The sequence below is a fragment of the Macaca nemestrina genome, chromosome 12 (assembly GCF_043159975.1).
Source record: "Macaca nemestrina isolate mMacNem1 chromosome 12, mMacNem.hap1, whole genome shotgun sequence".
NCBI classification, from domain to species: Eukaryota; Metazoa; Chordata; class Mammalia; order Primates; family Cercopithecidae; genus Macaca; species Macaca nemestrina.
This window is the reverse complement of record NC_092136.1, coordinates 128,025,247-128,046,029: the sequence shown is the minus strand read 5'-3', so window position 1 is coordinate 128,046,029 and position 20,783 is coordinate 128,025,247. Positions and strand designations below refer to the sequence as shown.

Sequence of the window (20,783 nt, the reverse complement as noted above, 5' to 3'; positions counted from 1 at the left end):
CAGGTTGCCAGTTTAAGAACTGAGGAAGGGGCTTGAAGAGATTTTTAAATTAAATGTGGTGATAGTTGTTTTATCTCTCCCTGGAGATAGTTCAAGTAAATTGAGTATCCAAGCTATTCTGCAAAGGGATGGCTGTAGAGAGACATTTAATGTGATTTCTCACATATTCTACTGTGTACTGGATCTTAATAAAAATAATCAAATACTAATTCACACCTAGACACTGTGCTAAATGCTTTGCATACATTATCTCATTTAATCATTCAAATAGCCTTCACAGGTGTGTGCTATTATTATCCCTAGTTGAAACATGGAGGAACTGAGGTTCAGGATTGTTTAAATGACTTACCTGTGGCAATTCAGCTGGTTAGTTGGTAAAGAATTTGAACCTGAGTCTTATTCCAAAGCCCACACTACTATGCTCTTTGTTTTCTTATAGAGAGCTTTCTAGGGCAAACAGGCTTCCAAGTCCTCCCCTCTCCCCCAACCCCACCCCACCCTCCCTTCTTCCCTCCTGACTGCAGCTCCTCCTACCCTCATTGTTTATTGTGCCTTCTAAACAATAGCCAATGAGTCTGTGTTCCATTCTAGGGAGAGCTAGGGGTGATTTTATTCCCTGAAACAGAGATGAGGTTGTGACACAAAAAGGTTAAGTGGCTTTGGTGAGGTCACAGAGCCAGCCTGCAGTCAGCTACAATACCATCTGAGTCCCCTGACTTGGGTCCCTTAACCGACCCTAAGGCATTTTGGCATCCAAGTTTAATTAAGAGAGTTATTTTAATTTTCCTTCCTATCTCTAATTTTCCATTTTATTGCTGCTCGATAATGTAGATATTGAAGTGCCAGGCATTTTTCTTCCCTAGTGTGCTTTTTAATGACTAAACTTATCACATAAAAACCACTTGCCTTAGAGGTAAGCTTTCAAAGCCTGTTTCTGTGTATGACAGAGACTGTTGCCTTTTCTCAGAGAAAAATGAGACCACAAATGCAGCTCAGACAGGTTGTTGTTAATTGAGGGCTTTTTTTTTTTTTTTCTAAATCTTACATTTATACCAGTAAATCAACATCTGTGAGTCATAAACTGGTTCTGGATCAGCCGTTAGTGGTCTGAATGTTTTTGTACCTACCTTCAGAAAAGCATATTTTAGCTCAAAACTCAGGGATTCTTTGTTTTGTTGAAGTTCAAGACTCAGGAGTAGACAACATGCTAGGACACTTCTGGAGAGGGAAAGCCTGTCTTCCATGATTGTTTAACATTAAGTGTATATTTATATTTCTTTTTGATTGAAGTTGGGGTGGAGTTGAGGGAGGAGTATAAATAAAAAAGAAAGTGTGCTTTTTACATACTCCATGTGCTTGAGGAATTCCTGTATGAAGGTGACTATTTTCTTAATATTATTGTCTAGCTCCACTCTTCTGTTTCCCAACTCCTGCAGACTTTTCTTGGCCCTTATTGACTTGAAATTCCTAGTGTAAGGCGATTCAGCACTTGGTAGGATATAATTAGCTGAAGTCTAAGGAATGCTTAAAAATACAATTCTGTTTTTTCCCAAATGCAGGAGGAACAGACTGCTGCAGTACAAGCACAAGCAAAGAAGTATTTCTTTGACTGATTTTTTTTTTTCCTGAGTGCCTTAAAAACCAGATATGGTATTGAAGTATCTTGCCCAAGTGGACGAAAGGCAAAACTTGGCTGCTGTTGTTTGGTTGGTGGGGACACTGAGGCATACATGTAACTGAATTGTTGTGAGTGTTGGGGATAGAGGTTCTGCTCTACTATGAACGGAAAAGGGCACAGCCCCTGACATTTTTTAGTTCATCTTCACAAGCCAGAGCATATCAAATTCACTTAACCATTGAATTAGGAAGCCCATAGTGACCAAAAAGCTGATAGTTCATCATTCAACACATATTTACTGAGCTCTGTAATGTCTTAGGCACTAGGCTAGGCATCATTTTTTTAGCATATGATAACATAGACGTATCACTTAAAGTCCATATGAACATTTAGAAAAATCTACTTGTGTCCTAAAAAGAGAATGAATAAAAATTTCATTTATTAATATTGATTAGATTAATGAAGCATGACCCTTGCAGACGTGATGGGATTATTATATCTCAAATATGTAAAAAATATTTTAACATGACCTTATTAGTGCTCTTCATCCAAATCCAGGGTTAGATGCATAACTTCTGATGGCATAAATATTCATAATTAATATCATCTGCATGTAACTTTCCTGGCAGCCTGTGGTGGCGCCTGGCTCTCTCTCCAACCTCCTGCTTTACGCAACCCCATTCCTTGATTTGAACATTCACACATTTTGTTTCTGTGCTTCAGGACTGGGTTAGGAAAAGGATGATTGACTATCTGAGTTGTCACCATTGAAGAATTAGAAAGAATAATTTTCCTCATTTCTAGAGTGGAAAGTGTTTACAGTTTAATCATGGCGGGCTTTTTTAGTATCTAATTTTGGTGGATGTTAGCAGCAGTGTTTAGGCTAGTCTGGGGAAGAAAGTTGAGGAGCAGACTGGGGAAGAGAGAAAGGAGTTGCTCCGAGGAATCTGCATTTGAAAATAGAGAAGTACTCACCAATCCAACCCAATGTTGGATTAAAAAATGCCAACATTTTCTTAATACAACATCAACAAAACAAAATTCCCCAAAGCAACTCTAGATTTGTTCACTTCTTCTCCTGATGAATTCATAGTGAGTAAGGCAGGATTGATTCAAGAACCTTTTTTTTTTTTGTGGTTCATTTGGACGTGTAAATGCACAATTCATTCATCAGCTGTTTCCCTAGGCTTTTCCCAGGACCAGAAGTGTCTGTTCTTGTCATCTGGAGGCCAGCATTGTTTTCTCATACCTTTTGGAAACACAGCTGGATTGCAACAGTCTTTGTTCTTTCAAAAATTAGGACTATCACATACAAATATTTTCCTCTGGTCACTAAGGAGGGACTTAATCTGGAGTTTAGACCAGGAGTCAGATATATTTCTGTTCCTGGCTTCCTCCCCGATTTGCTGTAGGAAACTTGCAAATTACTAAGGCTTCAAGGGCACAAAACTGGGTTTAGATGAAGGTAAGCATGTGTGTTAAAACTTACCAGAGGCAGAGGTTACAGTTGCAGTCAAATGTTGGGAGTTCAAATGTGCTTAGAAATCAGGAAACATTAAAAATAGCTTTCTCTGAGATTGCTCAGGAAGATTTATGTTAAATCTTTTTGTTAATCAAAGATGGAGCTCAATACTTGGTTCTAGCTATGTATTTAGATATACTAGTTGATTTGTTAATTAGGACAAATTATCTCTATTTATCACAACCAATGTATTAGTGGCAAACCATGAATTATTCGGGTTCATTTTGTTTTATCTCAAGCGCTGGGAGTTCCCAAATGGAACAGAAACTGTGCATTGTGATTCTGTCATGGCTGCCAATGATGTACTCCAGAAATTCAAAACCACAGAACCTCTGCATCACTTTTTTGGTGGCGGTCGTGGGAGGGTTATTAGTTTTATCTAAAAGAGGAGAGTCTCTGAAAGGAAAGACAAAGCTTTGGCCAATGGTGACATAATTACAGGGACAGAATAATTAGAAATACATTATAACTTCCCCTTCAACCCAACCACTGCTGGACGTAAATTGGAAGCTTACGGAAGCTCATGGCTGGGTTCTAGTTTGGGGTCCCGTTCTGGATGCTCCTGCCAACGCAGGAGCATTACATGGGTGGGCTCTGAAAAACTGAAGCCTCCTCCAGAAACACACGCCCTGACTCAAGACCCGGCTGGAGTCCAATATTCCTAAAGCCCTTTGAGGACACGGGCTCACGAATCCCCTGCGCCTGCCCGCACGCTCGCCTTCATCCACATGCCTCACGTCCTGTGTGTCAGTCTTTGTGAATGAATGATGTACACGCACTTGGAAAACTATGCTGCTACAGGGAGGGGGCGGGAGCGGGTGACCAAGCCCTCAAGAATGCGTGGAGAATCAGACGGACTTTCCCGAAACGGTGGAGGCGGCCTGTGCGCCCAGCCTGCCCACCCGCTCCCGGCCCTTCCCGCCCCTGCCTGGGCTCCGCGGCCCCGGGCTCCGGGCACTGCTCCTCCGCGGCCGCGGCCCGGCCCCGCGCTCGCCCGCCCTTCCTTTCGCTTTGGGCCGCGGGCGGCGATTGGCCGCGGGGCTCGGCCCCGCCCCCGATGCCCCGCCCTGCCCCTACGCCCCGCCCCTCGCTCCCCCCAGCGGACATCGCCGGGCCCGCGGCGCGCGGACCCAGCGGCCGAGACGCGGCACCGCGAGAAACGCCCTAAGGAGGAGGGGAGAGCGCGGGAGGGCGAGAGGGAGGGAGAGCGGCCGGGAGATCGAGAGCGAGCGAGGCAGCCGCGGGCGGAGAGGAGGGAGCGGGCGAGGGCCGGGCAGGAGGAGCGGGCGCGGCGCGGGCGAGGCTGGGACCCGAGCGCGCTCACTTCGCCGCAAAGTGCCAACTTCCCCTGGAGTGCCGGGCGCGCACCGTCCGGGCGCGGGGGAGAGAAAGGCAGCGGGAATTTGAGATTTTGGGGAAGAAAGTCGGATTTCCCCCGTCCCCTTCCCCCTGTTACTAATCCTCATTAAAAAGAAAAACAACAGTAACTGCAAACTTGCAACCATCCCGTCTGTCCCCCACTCCTGGCACCATGAAGGCGGCCGTCGATCTCAAGCCGACTCTCACCATCATCAAGACGGAAAAAGTCGATCTGGAGCTTTTCCCTTCCCCGGGTGAGTGGCGACGGCCGAGGCCCCCACCCAAGCTCTCGGCCAGAGGCCGGGGTCCCCTGAACTTCTTGCCCCTTTCGCCGTTCCCTTCTGGGCGGTGCATTTCTTCGGGAGCGGGGGATGCTGTTGGCAGCTGGATTAGGAGGACGAGGAGCAGGAGGAGGAGGACTGTTGGTGGCCCTAGACCCTTGGTTTTGGGGGTGGTATTTATTTTCACAGCTGTGTTTTTGTGAGTGGTGGGGAAAAGCTTATAGAATTTCCAGTACCCCATTCCTGCTTTTCTTGTATTCCCAAATGAGCGAGAACCCTCTGGCCTTATTCCTTAATGTTAAGGGGAGATGGACGCTGCCTCAGAGGACATCATCCCCTGACTCCACGTCCCCGATAGAACTGAGGCTGGGTGGAGGGCCCCGGGCAGTCTAACGGGTTGGCCTTCAGGCACATTTTCAAATGAGCTCTTGCCTCCCCAAGCGTCCCTGTCACATGCCTTGCCTCTCTTTTTCTGGGTTGAGGGTGAGGAGACCGGAGGAGAATTGAAATTATCGTCTTAACTTTGAGAAACTTCCGACCCTATTCTTGTAGGTTACTTACTTTACCCATGTTTCTTATCTGCCGTAAATTTTTCTTCTGGTACCAAAGGTCCATTGGAAGGAAAGCATCCAACACCCAAATGTGACTTTGTGTCTTTGGTACATGGTGTTGTCCACCTCTTTCATTTATATGCATTTGAATAAGAGAAGGATACGAAGTATTTATTTATTTATTTTTGTCTTTGACACAAATATTGTTAAGCAACTTAAGAGAGTCTGGCCTTACAGAATTTCTGAAACAAATGTAGTTTGAGAGGGAAAGATGCTTGCTTTTAGGATAAGGCACTGCCAGTTATCCTTAGAGATGAGTGATTTTGGAGGTGGAAGTATGTAGAAAGATACAGGGAGAAGGCAGTGCACCCTGGAAAATAATTAATTGAAAGAACAGGCTCCTCTGTTGTATCTGATTATCAGTAAGTTTAGTTGCTGCGCCCTGTGGTTAACACTTCTTTGCCTCTGCCATAATTTATTGCTTACTTTAACCCTTTCTTACTCTGCTTAAACTTTCAACACCACCAAACTGATGTTTTGTCATTCTGAGGTCCTTCAGAAATATTAATAAAGACATGTAAGTCATGTCCCCTCACCCTGGGCCCCCTGACATTCAGCTCCAGGACTGCTGTGCGCAGAAGGCTGAGATTCTGTCTCCTCGCAAGGATGATGGTGGTGGGAGCAATGCCGAGAGCGCACCTGGAACCATGGAGGCATTTAAGGCATTTAGGCCTACAATTCAGAAATGATGTTTCTGTGATGGTTGTGTTTGGGGGTTCGAGGAAGCTAGAACGAGTTCTATTTGTCACAGTTGATTCAAACCATATATAGAAGTGAAAGGATAGTTCACAACAAAGATATAAACTCAACTAATAGGTCCTTTCCTTAAGAACGACTTGTTTATATGTGTTGTTATGGGTGTTTATGGGGGAAGAGACAGATTTGGTCATCTGGGAAATATCGTGTCGATATGTCAGTCCACATACCTACAAGGGATTTTTCATCCTGGGAATGAAAAAGAACCCTTGGCAACACATGTTTCAGATCACAGTGAACAGCCGAAGCAGTTTTTTTGGTAATTTAATATTAAATATTAGAGACAATGTATATGGTGCCCTCATTTCAGTTATTGATTAAAAATAAACTCTGGGCGAGTAACTTTCTTTAGCTTTCTCTTCTGTAAAATGGGGACAATAAAGCCTAACGCTACAGTCAAAGTCCATTGTAATAAGCATACTTGCAATGACTTTCTTTTTCAAAAAAGATTTCCAAGCCACTGGTCATCTTTTATATGTGACCTTCAATACAACAAAATTTCAACTGGCCAAAGAAATTGGGCAGTCTCCTGCCATTCATTGTAAAGAGGTTTGATTTCTAGCACCAATATTTATTATCTTGGAAAAAATAAAGACAAAAACTTGAAAAAATATATAGACTATAATCAACTTTTTTTTTGCTGGACCTTTAGTTGCTTATATGTGGACATTATACCCACACCTCAGAGAGGAAAATAGAGTCACAGAAAAGGTAAATAATTGACATAAAACTATGTAGTGAGCCAGTGGCTGAAGTACAATCAATTCATGTTTCTAACTTCGCAGTGTATCTTGCTTTGAATAATGTTGCAAGATACCTTCCAAAAGCTCAGCAAAGAAATCTCGACTGAGACTTAACTTGCAGGTGCAAAGCAAGGTTGGGAGAAACAGTGTTTCTGGCCAGGGCTGTCTGCTTTTGTTAGTGGAAGGACAAGACATTGGCTAAGTGCAGATTTGCCTTACCCATCAGACCATATAGGACATGTGTTTAAAGTTTAACTTCTCACAGCGTAGCTTTTTATCCACAGCTGTGACTTAAATATTTGTCAGAATGATTTCTTTGGGTTGCTTAGTTTCTTATGCATGGAGACAGCTAGTGTGGGATCTTATCTGGCTTAAATGATTAAACCAGAATTTTCTCCCCACCCCGTCCCAAATTCATGAGTTCCAGAGAGAGGCAGTAAGGAAGTGGGGTGTCCAAACAGGAGCCACAAGACCTGGATTATTTGTCTTCCTGGCTAGGACCTGACCAACAACCTTTATGTACTTTTATTCTATTTTGAGACTTCACAGGAGTTTGACGATGTTAAGTACTAAATTAACATATACTCTGAAATAACATTAGAATTGACTTTTCCTTGCAAGTGTAAGAGTAAGGTGGGATATGCTGTTTGATGGCAACAGTGTGATTGCAAGGATCGTAAATAGCTTAAAAACAAACATAGCCATTGGGTTCACTCCTGGTTCTCTCCCGGTGGAGCCTGCTTCGAAGGGACCAGGTGCCAAAGCCAACACATTCCCAAGGCACTTAATTTTTCCTTTCCTTCAGCACTCTGCTCTACCTTCTTGGTGAGGTGAGCTTAATGTCCAGATAAGAGCAGGACCTCTAATCCTGGATACTTGCTGTTTTATAAGAATAAAAGGATGAGCCTCTGGCCCCACCCGCCCTCAGCAGAGGGTGTACATCCATCGGGAACATGCATTATACTTAGAGATAGGAAGAAGCTTTGTCCTTGCTCAGCTTGGTCGGTCTTTGTTTCTTCATCAGTGTAGACAAGAAAGAAGGGCAGAGCTGCCCAGTCTATTAGATCACTCGCTCACTGTGCTCCCAGATCCCCGCCGACCATACTCCATTAGTGACTAAAGAGCTCCGCGCGGTTCAGAGCAGAGACTCTGGAGCCTGCCTGTCTGGATTTGAATCTCAGCTCGCCACTTAGTAGCTGTGTGACTTGGGACAAATGACTTAATCTCTCTGTGCTCCAGCTTCTGCCTCTATAAAATGAGTGTAATCATTCTACTTCATAGGATGAATATGAGGATTAAATCTATGAATATGTGCAAAATCTTAAAACAGTGCCTGATCCATAATAAATCCTATTTAACAGTTGACTACAAAACAAGTCAACAAAAAATGATCCTGATCAGTGTAGAATTTTCAGAGGCCCTTGAATGTTTGTTAGGAGATAAGGTGGCTATGTTATGCACCTCCTGATAATCTATTATTTGAGAGGGAATGAAGAGTAAAGTTAAGGAGGGCCTTTTCAGCTGCTTGGCTGAGATCTCATGCCCGTGAAACTTCATTCTGTTCTCCAGGGAGCAAACAGTGAGAGGTAACTTTCAGAGAGTGTCTTGGATCACAGTTAGAGGCATAGGGGTTTGCCAGTTACTTTGGGTGATGGATATTGTCATTGTTACCTCAGAGCAGGGAGGCTACCAAGTCTAGAGGCAAGGGGAACATTTGCAGGGTTGATGGAAAAGTCAACTTTTCAATTATCCAGGGCTGAGAAATGCATCATGTCCAGTTATTATAAAGCATCTCCTATTTTATTTATTTATTTGGTTGGCAGAGCCTGCATTCCTGGCATTTTTGGTTGGTTTGTGTTGCTGTTTTTTTGTCTGTGTAACTTTTTTTTTTTTTTCTCTTAAAGAGGCCAGACCACCCTGTAGGAACATCGCTTCCCTCTAGGAGACAAACCAGCCCGTGGTCAACCTCCCAGAGCCCAGGTCACTCTAGGGTCCATCAAATCTCTGCAAAACTGGGAGCTGGTTAGTGTAGGTCAGGATTTTTCGGGAGAGTCTCCCTGTTTCAGAATACAGCGGATAACTCTACAATGGCTACAGTGACAGTATAATTACAGTTGTCTCTCTGGTTTGTGTAATGAATAATCCACGGCTGTGGTGGAATTCCATGAGCTTGCGTTGAAGGTGGTAGGTTCTTGTCATTCAAAAGTTGTTGGGATATTTCTAAAGCACACATCGAGCCTGCATTGTGTGCTGGGCACGGTCAGATAAAAGAACACTTTTATGCTTCACACTTACTCTGAGGTGTGGTGGAAATATTATTTTCTCCATTTTTCAGATGAGGAAAATGAGATTCTCAGAGATGCATTCTTGGCCTAAGGCCACACTCTGGAAATTTAGAAACTGATGAGACGTTGTAGGCATTTGATACCTAAAATTTTGAGTTATTCTCAAAAACTCTGGAAATTAGAACACGGGCAGGTGAGAAGGCAATGCTGGTCGGTGCTCTGGGAGTTCAGGAGGTACAGTGGCTCCCTGGTATCCCTGCAAGACCCCCCTGAGCTGGATCAGGTGGCCTCATTGTTAGCCCAGTGCTTCGTATGGCTCGGGGAAAGGGTCCATCCTGTGGGCTGTCCCAAGGCCTGGCAGTCCAGATGTGTTGCTTTAGAACGATGTTTAAAAGTTCCAGCAGTGCTTACCGCAGCGAACCAGGGTTCTCGTTTTTGCAACGTCTTCCAGATGGCCTTGGCTCCGTCCCAGGTGGGAAGGTGGTTATGTTCATCTCCAAGGTCAGTCCTTCACTGAGCCTCCAGATTCTGCCCATTTCATCTCCTTCATCACTGATGTTGCTGTGCATTGACTCTCTCATAAGCAGGATGATGAGACATGGCTTAGCAAACTAGTTCATTTTCTTCAGGCAGTTAAAATTTAATTTTCCTGCTTGCAGAGATGCCCATAGGCAGTTGCGTTTGCTGCCTGTGCCTCAAATAAATTTTGTTTCCCCCCCTAAAATTTAGTTTTTTAAAAAAGCCCGTTCCATGTGTCAGGGCACATGGTCTGGAGTTGTCCTGGCACAAGGAAGGAAGGACAGCCCCAGGTGTCTACCCACAGGCCTGCCAGCTGTCCCAGCCCATGGCTCACAGACAGGCACACTCCCCTGCCACTTGTCTAAGGTTAAGGCATTGGTTTCTTTATTACTGCATTATGGAGAGCATTTTCCCGAATAGTTAGTATGCTTGGGCCCGCACTGTCACCGCAGAGAGGAATTTGTGTGTGAACAGCATCATCTCCATGTTTTTATTTAGCTGCTCCTTAATGAAAACCTTGGCTCCGTTTTCCTGCTCACGGGGAACCTCGAATAGCATTTGCCTCTATGTTTGCAGTGTTCTAGGTCTATCCTTCGCTCACAGCTGTTAAGCTGTTCTTAACTCAGGGTTAGGAATGTCACGGGTATTCCCAAATCTATCATTTTTACTTGTCATGTGTCTGTAGCTACTTTCTGCTATTTTTTTCTTTGTTTCTGTTGAGTTGATGATATCTTTTTCAAAACTTCAGTGGATGTTTTCCAAATTGCATAAACAGGCTATTTCTACTTGGCTGCTTTTCTGAAGCCTTGGCCTATCTGCATCCCCTTTTCCTTCTCATTGTATAGTTTATAATCTCCATGCAGACACAGAAAGACATAGGTCTGTAGGGTGGATTGTGGTAGGTCTGGTTTCATTGGCAGAGAGCCATGCTTACAGACATGCTCAAAATATTGCTATTCAAGCTGTAAATATTTTATTGATCACTTGGCCAACTCTGTCATATTTCCCAGGTGCTTTCCAGTGTCTACTGCTCGGGTGCAAGCCTGTCACTTGACACTTCAAATGTGGCTTATTACTGCCCCTTCCACTTTTCTCAATTGTTCTTTCTTGTAGCATTTAGTACTGTCTCTAAGAGTTGTAAAATATTGACCCAGATAGTGCTTTTAGACCCAAAGTAGCATTAGAAATATTAAGGCTGTTGGACTTCATATCATAATGGTGTAGAGACAGGGAAACCATATAATTTACCACCCAAGCTGGGATACCTTCGAGAGTGTAAAGGGGCACTATTCATAACTGCATCAGAATGATAGACATTAACTGGGGCTCTCCCCACAGATGAGGGTCACCCGCGTTAGACACTAAATTTGGTCAATTGTACTTTCTAGAATATCTTCTCTCAATTGCTAATTTTAGGGTTTAGACCATCTAAGTAAGCTAATAGGGCACGATTAAGAGTTTGAAGCCCTTTAAGTTTAGTATGTTTTCCCCCCAACCATGAATTATATTTTAAATTTGTTTCTCAGCATCTGAGAAACCCAAATCAATCTCAAACAAGTTCACTTCAAGCATTCGAAACCTCTTGGTAGCTTTGGGTAGCTGTGATAAGCCATTGATTTTTGCTTTGCAAGATTCTGTGGAGAAACTGTAAACTCTGCATGTAGCGTGTGTGTGTGTGTGTGTGTGTGTGTGTGAGACAGAGAGATAAAATGAACTTTGAAGTAGAGGGACGTGTCTTCATTACACAAGTGAAGACAATTACGATTTTTATTTTGTTTTGTTTAAATGTTTATTGAACATGAGAAATTTTACTTTGGGCTAAAAAGGAGCAAAAAAAAAATGTTGTGTTTTCTTTTTGTACCGTTAAAGTGGGCAAAAACAAAAGCAAAAATAAAAAACAAGCCCTCAATTCTTTAGAAGGGGAGGAAGGCAACGGTGGATTCAATTGCAAAATTCTTTTTGAATTAAAAAAAGACAAGAATAAGAATGAGGACAGGAAAAGAGTAAGAAAGTAGAAAGAATGAATGAAAGGAAATTGTAAAACTAAAAATGAACAACTTTAAGTGATAGTACATAGATTTTTGGAAAAGCCTCCATCTGGGCCAAACATTACACCTGGTTAGGAATTCCAGGCTCAGGTGGTCCCATGGACAGTTTTGGGTCTGTTGTGTCTACTCCTTGCCTGTGGTCATTTCTGAATGCTTTAAATCCCTCATGGGTAGATGGGTGGTCAGGACAACTCAGATGAAATCTTCCCTGGGTTCCAGGTGCTTCCATGGCAAAAAATTCTGGAGGACCAGTGTTTACATTTATGAAAATATGTGTGGATCAATGATTGTATTTTCTGTGTCTGTTAAGCTCTCTCTTGCAACAGTGGTAAGTTAGTTTCATAGGTCAGCTTCATGGGAAACAGGGGCACTTCTGAAGCATTTGAAGGAGGTGTAAGAACAGGGAAAGGATTATTTTCCATATAGAGAGCAGCGTGGGAAGAGTGCTGCAAGTTTGGAATGAAAGAGATGCTTAGATAAACATGAAGGAAAAAAATTTACTTGTAGAAAGGGATGAAGGAAGGAAGTAGGAGGCCAGGACCCAAACAGCGTTTTGAACCTCAGGATGAATTTTGCCTTTGAAAGTAGGGATATTTAAGGGCAGAATAGAGTTATTGGGTAAGCTTATGAGATAGGTAATTTTTTTTTTTTTTTTGGTTACTTTCCCTCCCACTCACACTGTTGTTAAAACCTCTGTATCAGTTTATCAGAATAAGCGTTAAACCTCAGAGAAGATGACAAAATTGATCAGGTATGTATTTTCAAGGTACAAATGGAAAATAACCTCAGTCAGGCACAGGAATCTTCTAAGCCTGGTGAGAGTTTGTAGATAGGGGTTTTTTGAAGTATTTAGGGTCTCCCACTCTGTGTCAGGTATTATACCTGTTCTCTATGAATGACTTTTTTGTGTGTGTAATTAGAGTTGTCTGATATATTTAGAATTGGGTGATGCATTAATATCATTCATGTTCAAACTAAGAATGTGTTGTTGAGTCTGATTTTCTTTCAATTTTTTGTAGAAATGAGGTCCTGCTATGTTGCCCAGGCTGGTCTTGAACTCCTGGCCTCAAACAATCTTTCCACCTTGGCCTCCTCAAGTGTTGGGATTACAGGCATGAACCACTGCCCCCGCCCAAGTCTGATTTTGAAATACCCTTTAGGAAACTTATCACAGGAAATTTTCAGTGGAAGAGTTTCCATGTGACTGACTTTTATACTTCTAGTACCTACACATTTTTCCTATTTGATATCTGTGGCCAAAAATGTAAGTTAATTCCATACCTTATGCACCAGTTGTCTGACATCATTAAGATATGAAATAAATGTACAGAATGCAATGAAGAATCACAGATTATCATATTTGTTCCTTACCAGTAGGAATAAATATTGTGTATGAAATAAGCAGTGTCCACTCTGTGGGGAGAATGTGGGCTGGAGAGCCGGGAATGTTGGTCTCCAGTCACAACTCTGCATCGGTGTCTGTCTGTGTGACCTTAGGCAAGTCATTGCATTTTTATGCACCTCATTTTCTTCATCAGTCAAATAAATTCATTGCAATGATGACCTGTTAGATTTCTCCTAACACTGACATCCTATGACTTTAGGTAACATTTAAAACAGCCAAGGATTGGAGGGTGCGTAGACTGCCATTCAAGAGGTAGGCAACATGGGGATTTGCATCCGAATCCCCAAATTCTGTTAATAACAACTTAATCATTGAGGAATTTTGGGTGCTTTGGTAAAGGGCTACTTCCACAGAGAAACAGAGATGTTAGAAAGTGTTGCCAGCCTAGCTCACCATTGGGGAAATGGAGGCATGTTGTCTCAGGTAGAACTGAACCAAGAATCATGCCTTCCTCGTGGTCTTCCTTTCAGCTTCCCTTTTCCATGAGCCCTTGCTGCAGTTGCAGCTGAAGGCAGCTCCAGTGCGGGTTCTCACCTGGAGGAGGGAGATGGAAGTCCAGGGTTCAGTAGGTGAAGCAGCCCGTCCAGCTGCTTCTGCAGGGCCGAGCCTGTGGGCTGAGTGATGAGCTTCTTTCATCCAATCTGTGTCTTCTTGATAGACTGCTCTGGTCAGAAACAGTCCCTCCTGCCTGGGGAATGCATTCTGCTGTTAGCCATGGCAGCGCCTCTCCTGACAGACCCAGTGAGTCAGGACCCCGGCCTGCTGTTTGCCCAGAGGGAAGGGCCAGGCCTGCGTGCTTTGGGTGCCCACAGAATGGTGTCTGGGTGGCCACAGGCTGACCCTGCAGTGGGCACAGGCTGCTTGGCAGAGCTGGAGGCGGACAAGAAACCACCTGCCTTGGCTTCCCCAGCCACCCCGGAAGCTACAAATGTACACTGGGGTGTGGCGGCGGTGCAAGAGCGGTGCCCACACATGGGTGTTATCTGAAGTCTCATCTGATTGATGTTATTTCTACATTTTGAGAAAGGTCTGTCACAGTTACCCTTCTCTTTCCAAAGCAGGGACCTAAGTTCAGCCTGCCAGTTTTTGGGGAAAAACAAAGAAAACGATCATTGATGACAGTGTCGAGTTTATCTACTGGTGCTTGTGTAAGCATTTCTCATCTCCACCCATCTTTTCTTTTTTCCTCCTGTTCTGTTTATTTTCTAGTAGTTATTGGGTGCGAACGTTGTGCCAGTATCCTCATTATTTTGCCCCAATAGTGAAGCATTATTATTGCCATTTCATAGATGAAGCAACCGAGATTAAACGACTTGCCCAAGGTTGCAAAGCTGCTGAATGGAGGAGTTTAGATTCAAACCCACCTGTGGCTAACTTGAAATTTCCATGTCTGTTGTTTTCAGAATTCTCAGAAATATTTGGGTGTTTGTGGAATTTGGGAGAAATACTAAGGTCCGTTTGTGCATATTGTTTGCTAGTTCATCTTAATTACTTGGCTATATCTGGTAGCATTTTACAGTTTGCCATGTGACTTCACCACATTTGAGCTCATGGTAATCCTTAGAGCTACCAATATTTTACAAATAAGGAAAGTGTAGTGCACCGATGCCAAGTTACCCTCCCAAGGTTCCAGGGAAAATAAGCAGAGAGTTAGAACATGAAGCTCCAGTCAGTTTCTCCAAATCCCCTGACATTTGAGTTCAGCCACATGCATTTCTTTGATTAGATGAGTATCTAGTACATTCACTTAAATATAATAATAATGTTAATAATCAATGTTAGCTTGAGATCAAAGTGTCAACAAGGCATTCTCTTCTCTTTTGGTGGAGGTAGATTTCACCCACATACTTTATTTATCTGTAACAAGTCCCACATAGCTGACTGATTATTAAGCTTTGAGCAGGTAGCACTGGTCACTATGCACAAGTAACTAGGATTACTGAGCTTTGAGCAGGTTGAACAGATCACTATGACATAGGCTCTGGAAAGTTTGTACAGATATGCATGATGCCAAAGCACTGGCAGAATTGTTGGTAGGCTGGCAAGTTAGTTCCTTCTCAAGGAAAAAAAAATGTGAATGATCCCATAGGTTACTAGACAGACATGCAGTTTCCCTTTGGAGAAGGTTGACTTTGGACTTTGAGAAATACAATTTTTTTTCTTTTGATCTAAAGAGATTTGAAAAGAATAGAGGTCCATTTTTTGTTTACCTATTCTGAACTATAAGGCACATTGCTTTGTTCTTCTGTGCCTCAGTTTACCCCTTTTAGTGAAGGAGTCTATTTTAATCAGTGAGAGCTTCAGGTAACTGGAGGAATGCTTCAGGAAAAAAAAAATGAAAAAATCATTGAATCTTAAGCTGCATGTTATGGAAAAGAACTGTACCAAGGAGGCATACAGAAATTAATGTCATCTTAGATGAACAATTTTTTCACCCTGCTAGTTTCCATTTGGGACATAGGGTATTTGCTGTGGCACCATGTATAGACACTCAGAGCTTAGCAGAGTTATATCAGATGATCTCCCTAAAACAATGTGTTGTTCCTTACCAAAAAACGTAAGCCCCTCTGGCCGGACCTTATTTTGGTCATTATGGGAGCCAGAGCATGCCAAGGTCAAATGACAGGTTTTTGATATGGGAAGTATTCTTTTGGCTGCTGGTGTTTCCTTGGGAGTGGGTGTAAACCTTAAGTAGCCAGTAGTGACCTTGGGTACCTCTGGATTACTAGGGAAGAGGAGGTGGGGATGGGAAGTTGGGTGGTACACCTGATTATAGCAAGAATGAAGATAATAGTTTGAAGTTGGCTGTTTTAAATCTGGGCACTAACTTTAATGCCTGCCAGGAAAATGTTATCTTGTAAAGCAAATCCCAGTGAGGTCACGAAGTGTGTCTCCTCCTCAAATTGGGGTTCAGCACTATGACTTGGTGCCTCCATGTAACAATAGTTTTGGGTTAGGCCTAAGGGGTCCTTGGTCTTAGCTTTGCCTGGTTTGAAGATTTTTTTCTGCTCTTAACTGGGCAGGGTGGTCATCTTATTACCTTCTGTTGTCTGATGGGAGAATCAGGATACCCAAGGCTGGCTTTACTTTAAGCCACCAGATATGGACACATGTCTGTGTTATCTTTGTATTCTTCTCCAAGAAGGATGCTCCTAGTGAGTGAGCTGCCTTTCTTTGAGAGAGAGGGGGAAAGTTAATGAGTTCCCATTTAGAAAGTACTCTGGAGTCTTTGGTGATTCAAGGAGTGTTATTAAATTAGTGGGAGATATGATACGGAGTGGGGATGCTAAATACATATGAGCTCCCCAAGGGTGAGTCGTGTGTGTGTGTACAGGAAATGCATCCTTGATTTCATATAAGATCAAGAGTTCAGTCTTACACCTCCCTTGCCTCCTAATGGAAACCAAACATTCTTCAAAACTGCTGGATGCTTGCGTTTCTTTACATAATGCAGTTCAGTTGGAGTGAGAGAAGTGAAGCTAATATTTAGAGAGTACCTACTATGTGTCAGATACTTGGCAATGTGCTTTACAGAAATACATCATCACATTCTTTAAACAACCCTTTGAGGTTGATACCTTAATTCCCATTTTGTAGATAAGAAATTGAGTCCAGAATTAAGTTCAGATAATTTGCCCAAAGCCATAGAGTTTTCAAGTCATAAATTTGATCTTAGACCTTTCTAGTTACCAAGGCCTACCTACTTAGACAGAATCCATTGGAGGGAAAACTTTCTAACATTTTTCTAAGAGGTCTTGATTCTTGGCACATTTTTCTGTGTGATGTGTTCTCTGTCAGGCTTGTCATGATCAGGGGTAGGAAGAATGCACTCATTTCACTTATACATATCTACCATTGGGATGTATTAGTAGTGGGAAACTAAAAAACAAAAACAAAACATTTTGCATGATTTCCATGGTGCATTTTCAAATCCAAAGTAGACTGATGAAAGGTGGCTAGCCAGATTTACTAAACTTGTGTACAGAATTGGTGCTTTGGCCCCCACTTTCCACATTGGACAATTGAGGAACGAACTGAGAGCTCCACCCTGGCTTGAGAATTCTCCAGGGAGGGGATGTTCAGAGGCACAAGCCTAGGACGTGAAGCTACTTGATGCAAGAGGGACGTTTGTAGAAAAATAAACACACACACAGAATGAATCAGCGTCTCCATGGTGGACCCGATGTTAACCTCTGATTCAACTGGAGATTTTTAAAAATAAGGAATCTATTTCCGGATTTCTGAAGGTCTGTCTTGCAGGGAGCTTTGTGGCTTTTCCATGCCTTCCACCCATCCTCTTCTGTAATGGATGGTCTGATGAAAGAACTTTGAAATTTCAGGCTGACTGCAAAGTCTCCAAAGGATCTGGGGTGCTGGGTGAACCAAACAGCGATTTAGTTTTTTTAATGAGATTGGGCCCTGGGTGACTTACCGCTGGTTTCTCCTGGCTTTGATCAAAATATCCGCCTAGTGGCATGGTGCAGGCAGAGAGTGATGAGCAAAGATGATGCAAGTCTTCAGTTGCCCCCAACTGCCTTGCTTTGTAAGAAAATATTTTCAGTGTTTTTATAGGCAAGCAAGTCCTAAGGAAGTAATACTTGAATTTCCAAAAGCTGGTGCAGAATACACACTAGGCTCTGCCTACACAAGCTAGTCACAAATCTCTTTATGAATCTTCTCTAAATTCCTGTTTTGAGGAGCCTAAATGAAATTCACCTTATTTAGTAATTGGTTCTTGGTTCTTATATTTGTCAGGTGGATTTATTTATGCCACAGGCATCTTACCATGATCTTACGACACAGAGCTTAGATAAACTCTCTATTTCTCTTGGGGTACGTGAGCCCTCTAAGACAAAGGAGAGATATTTACATTTAGAGTGCTTTATAGTAAGTAATTGAGTCCCTGAATCACACAGCCTCACTTTCATTACATTGGTTATAATGATATTCCTCACTGGAAGCAGCACCATGTCCTTTGAAAGAGCAGAGTTTTGAGGTAAGACAGCCCTGGGTTTGAATTCAGGCTTGATCTTTACTAATTTTTCCTTAGACAAATTATTTAACTTCTGTAAACCTTTCCTTTCTGATCCTTACAAAGGAGATAATAATAAAGAGCTTTCAGGGCTGTTGTTAGGATTAGAGATAATTCCTGTGAAATACTTTTATACTTTTTCATTGCCACAGGGGCTCAATAAACCATTATCTTGTAGGTCACCAAATTCTGTACAAAACTTCATTGCTGCTGTCGCTGTTATTACTTCAGTGGTTGTTAAAACTGTGGTTACTGTTAACCTGGTTACAGAAAATTTTCCACTTGACACCTCCATCACCAAGTGGGCCAGAGCCGTCCCTGTGGCCGGTTCAATTATTTTCAAATGCCTCTCACGCATTTTTACCAAACATGAGTTAGGGCTTGAGTTATGATTCCAACTCTAAAGCATTATTTTTAGACACTGCCCTTGCCAGTTCAACAAGGCAACTTTTTGGAATTGACGTTATCAGGATTTAAAATTATTTTAATTGCTGAAGTACTGTCGTCTTTGCCCTGCAGTCCTTTCTTTTCTGGGAGGTGACCTAGCCATTCAAGGTTTAAGAGAAAAACTCTATACCTGATAATCCAGCCAGGCAGGATTCGAACTCCTGTTCGCTCAGGTGTCACTTCCTGAGCCAGGCTGCCGCCGGAAGGTCCAGGTCAGTGAATTCATTTGGCAGCTCCCTGAAGATAATAAGATTCAAGACAGAAAAAGCCCACCGACCTTTCCTTCTTTGCCACAGCTGTACCTCATGGCCCCAGAAAATGGCCATCCCAGTTCTAGCAGGCGTCCCCTAAGGAGGACGTCTGCAGGAACCGTGCACCTCTGGGTATGCTGGTTGCTGATTGCAGTGGTTGATTTATAGCCAGAATCTGGCACCTAGAAAAGGGGATCTGCGTCTTTAAACAGCTGTGCGCCACTGTGTGTAAATGTGCTTGCTAATCCAGTGACTAATTCAGTATATTATAAAGCAGCACTGAGCCGGCTGCCAAGGCAGGGCTGGATCCCAACTGGAGTGGTGTGTAAGGCTCAGAGAATTATGTCTTGAATTCTGCCACACCATCCGTCGCTGAAATCTCATCTGGTGTGTTCTCTGAACCAGAGTCAGCCCTGGCCTTCTGGTTCCTGTCTGCCCACTCTGCTCCCTCTCCCTTTCCCTCTCCCTCCCTCCGTTTATTTACTCATGGAGGGTGGAGCCCAGCCCCATCTGAGTCAGGGCCGGGGAACCAATCAGTGGTGCTCTGGGGCATTCCAGGGCCAAAATTCATGATCCCTTTTGGAAAAGAATTTCCCAAAAAGATCCCTGGCTTCACAGTATTGTGACTGCATCTTCCTCAGTTCCTGTACAGTGAGCCTTCACCGCCCCCGCACCCCACCGCCCTATCAGCTTCTCCTCTGTCTCCCCCACCAGGGACTGGAGGGGGAAAGCCCTGTTTGATGGAGACTTCTTCCCCATGAGAATCTTAAGCATGTAAGTATAAAGATGCACAAATCACTTTAAATGAGCACTCGGCAGCCTTTTCTGGGAGCATCTTTAGGGTAGGGAACTTGAGGGATTTTGTTTGTCTTCTAGAACCTGTGACCCTTTCTCTTTTGTCCTCACATAAGTGGTCTCAGAAGTTGCAGATACCAGGTGTCTGCCTCTGGAAACGGCCCTTGCCCAGCCTCTCCCATGGTTGGTCTCCCAGTGAGTATCGTGGGGCTTCCATCTCACAAGGATTTCCAGGTGGCGGAGGTGGCTGTGGGAGATCTCATCCTCTCGTCGTCTTCCCTTTCAGTAATGCCACCATCTGCCAGGAGTGCCATCCTGGACACCTTGCCCCCTTTCTGTCCCTCACGCCCTACACCCAGGACATCTTACATGCACTCCTTCCTACCCCCTCCCCCAGTGCTTCTGGACCCGTCCAGTTCACTCAGTCTGCATTGCAAAACCTTCCGCTTCAGCCATGATCCCAGCACTCATCGTGTGTTGTGAGCATGTAGCGATTGCTTGTGTACTTAGGTGGTGTTCGCTTCTCCCACTAGAGGGAAACTCTGCCTGAGGGATCTATGGTGCTCATCACCAAGGTGCTCATTGTTGGGCTCATAGCAGTGGGCCAGTAGCTCTTTCTCTCTCTGTCTCTTTAAAATTTACTGTTTTTTTTTTTTTTTAATTGAGATATACTTGATACAACATAACATTTACCATCTTAAAATGTACATGTCAGTGCATTCTAGTACATTCACAGTGTTGTGCAATCATCATCAATGTCTAATTCCAGAATGTCTTCATCACCCCCAAAAGAAGCCCCATGCCCACGAGCAGTCAGTAGCTCTTTCTGAATGAAAGAATGCTGTGCAGCTAGAATGAGAGGAGGTGGGCCTGTATTCCTGATCTGGAGCTTGGAACACACACCTGGGGGAGTGCTGCATCTCCCCAATCTCAAAGGACTTTTTCAGTCCCTCCTTCCTCACCACTTAAGCCCAAGGTTTATTCTGAGGGCTCATTGGTTAGGCTCCACTGTGTAGTGAGCTAGTGTCGTCTGGACAGAGATAATGAGCGCTTTCACCAGCTGCATGCAGACAGTTCAGTCCAGGGAGCTTGGGGCTGTGGTGGCTGCAAT

General features: G+C 43.5%; 1 protein-coding gene across 4 annotated transcripts in view; it reads left to right on the top strand.

Moving 5' to 3' along the window:
- Positions 1–20,783, top strand: part of LOC105476220 (ETS proto-oncogene 1, transcription factor) — a 128,245-nt gene that overhangs the window by 60,046 nt on the left and 47,416 nt on the right. For 2 of the 4 annotated variants that reach the window (XM_024791105.2, XM_011731934.3), the window contains exon 1: positions 4,355–4,753. The exons of the other annotated variants lie outside the window; for them this stretch is intronic. In XM_024791105.2, coding sequence (XP_024646873.1) covers positions 4,672–4,753 — 82 coding nt within the window. In that variant the 5' untranslated portion in view covers positions 4,355–4,671. Of the gene's footprint in view, positions 1–4,354; positions 4,754–20,783 lie in introns of those variants that run through there. 4 annotated transcript variants of the gene reach the window in all.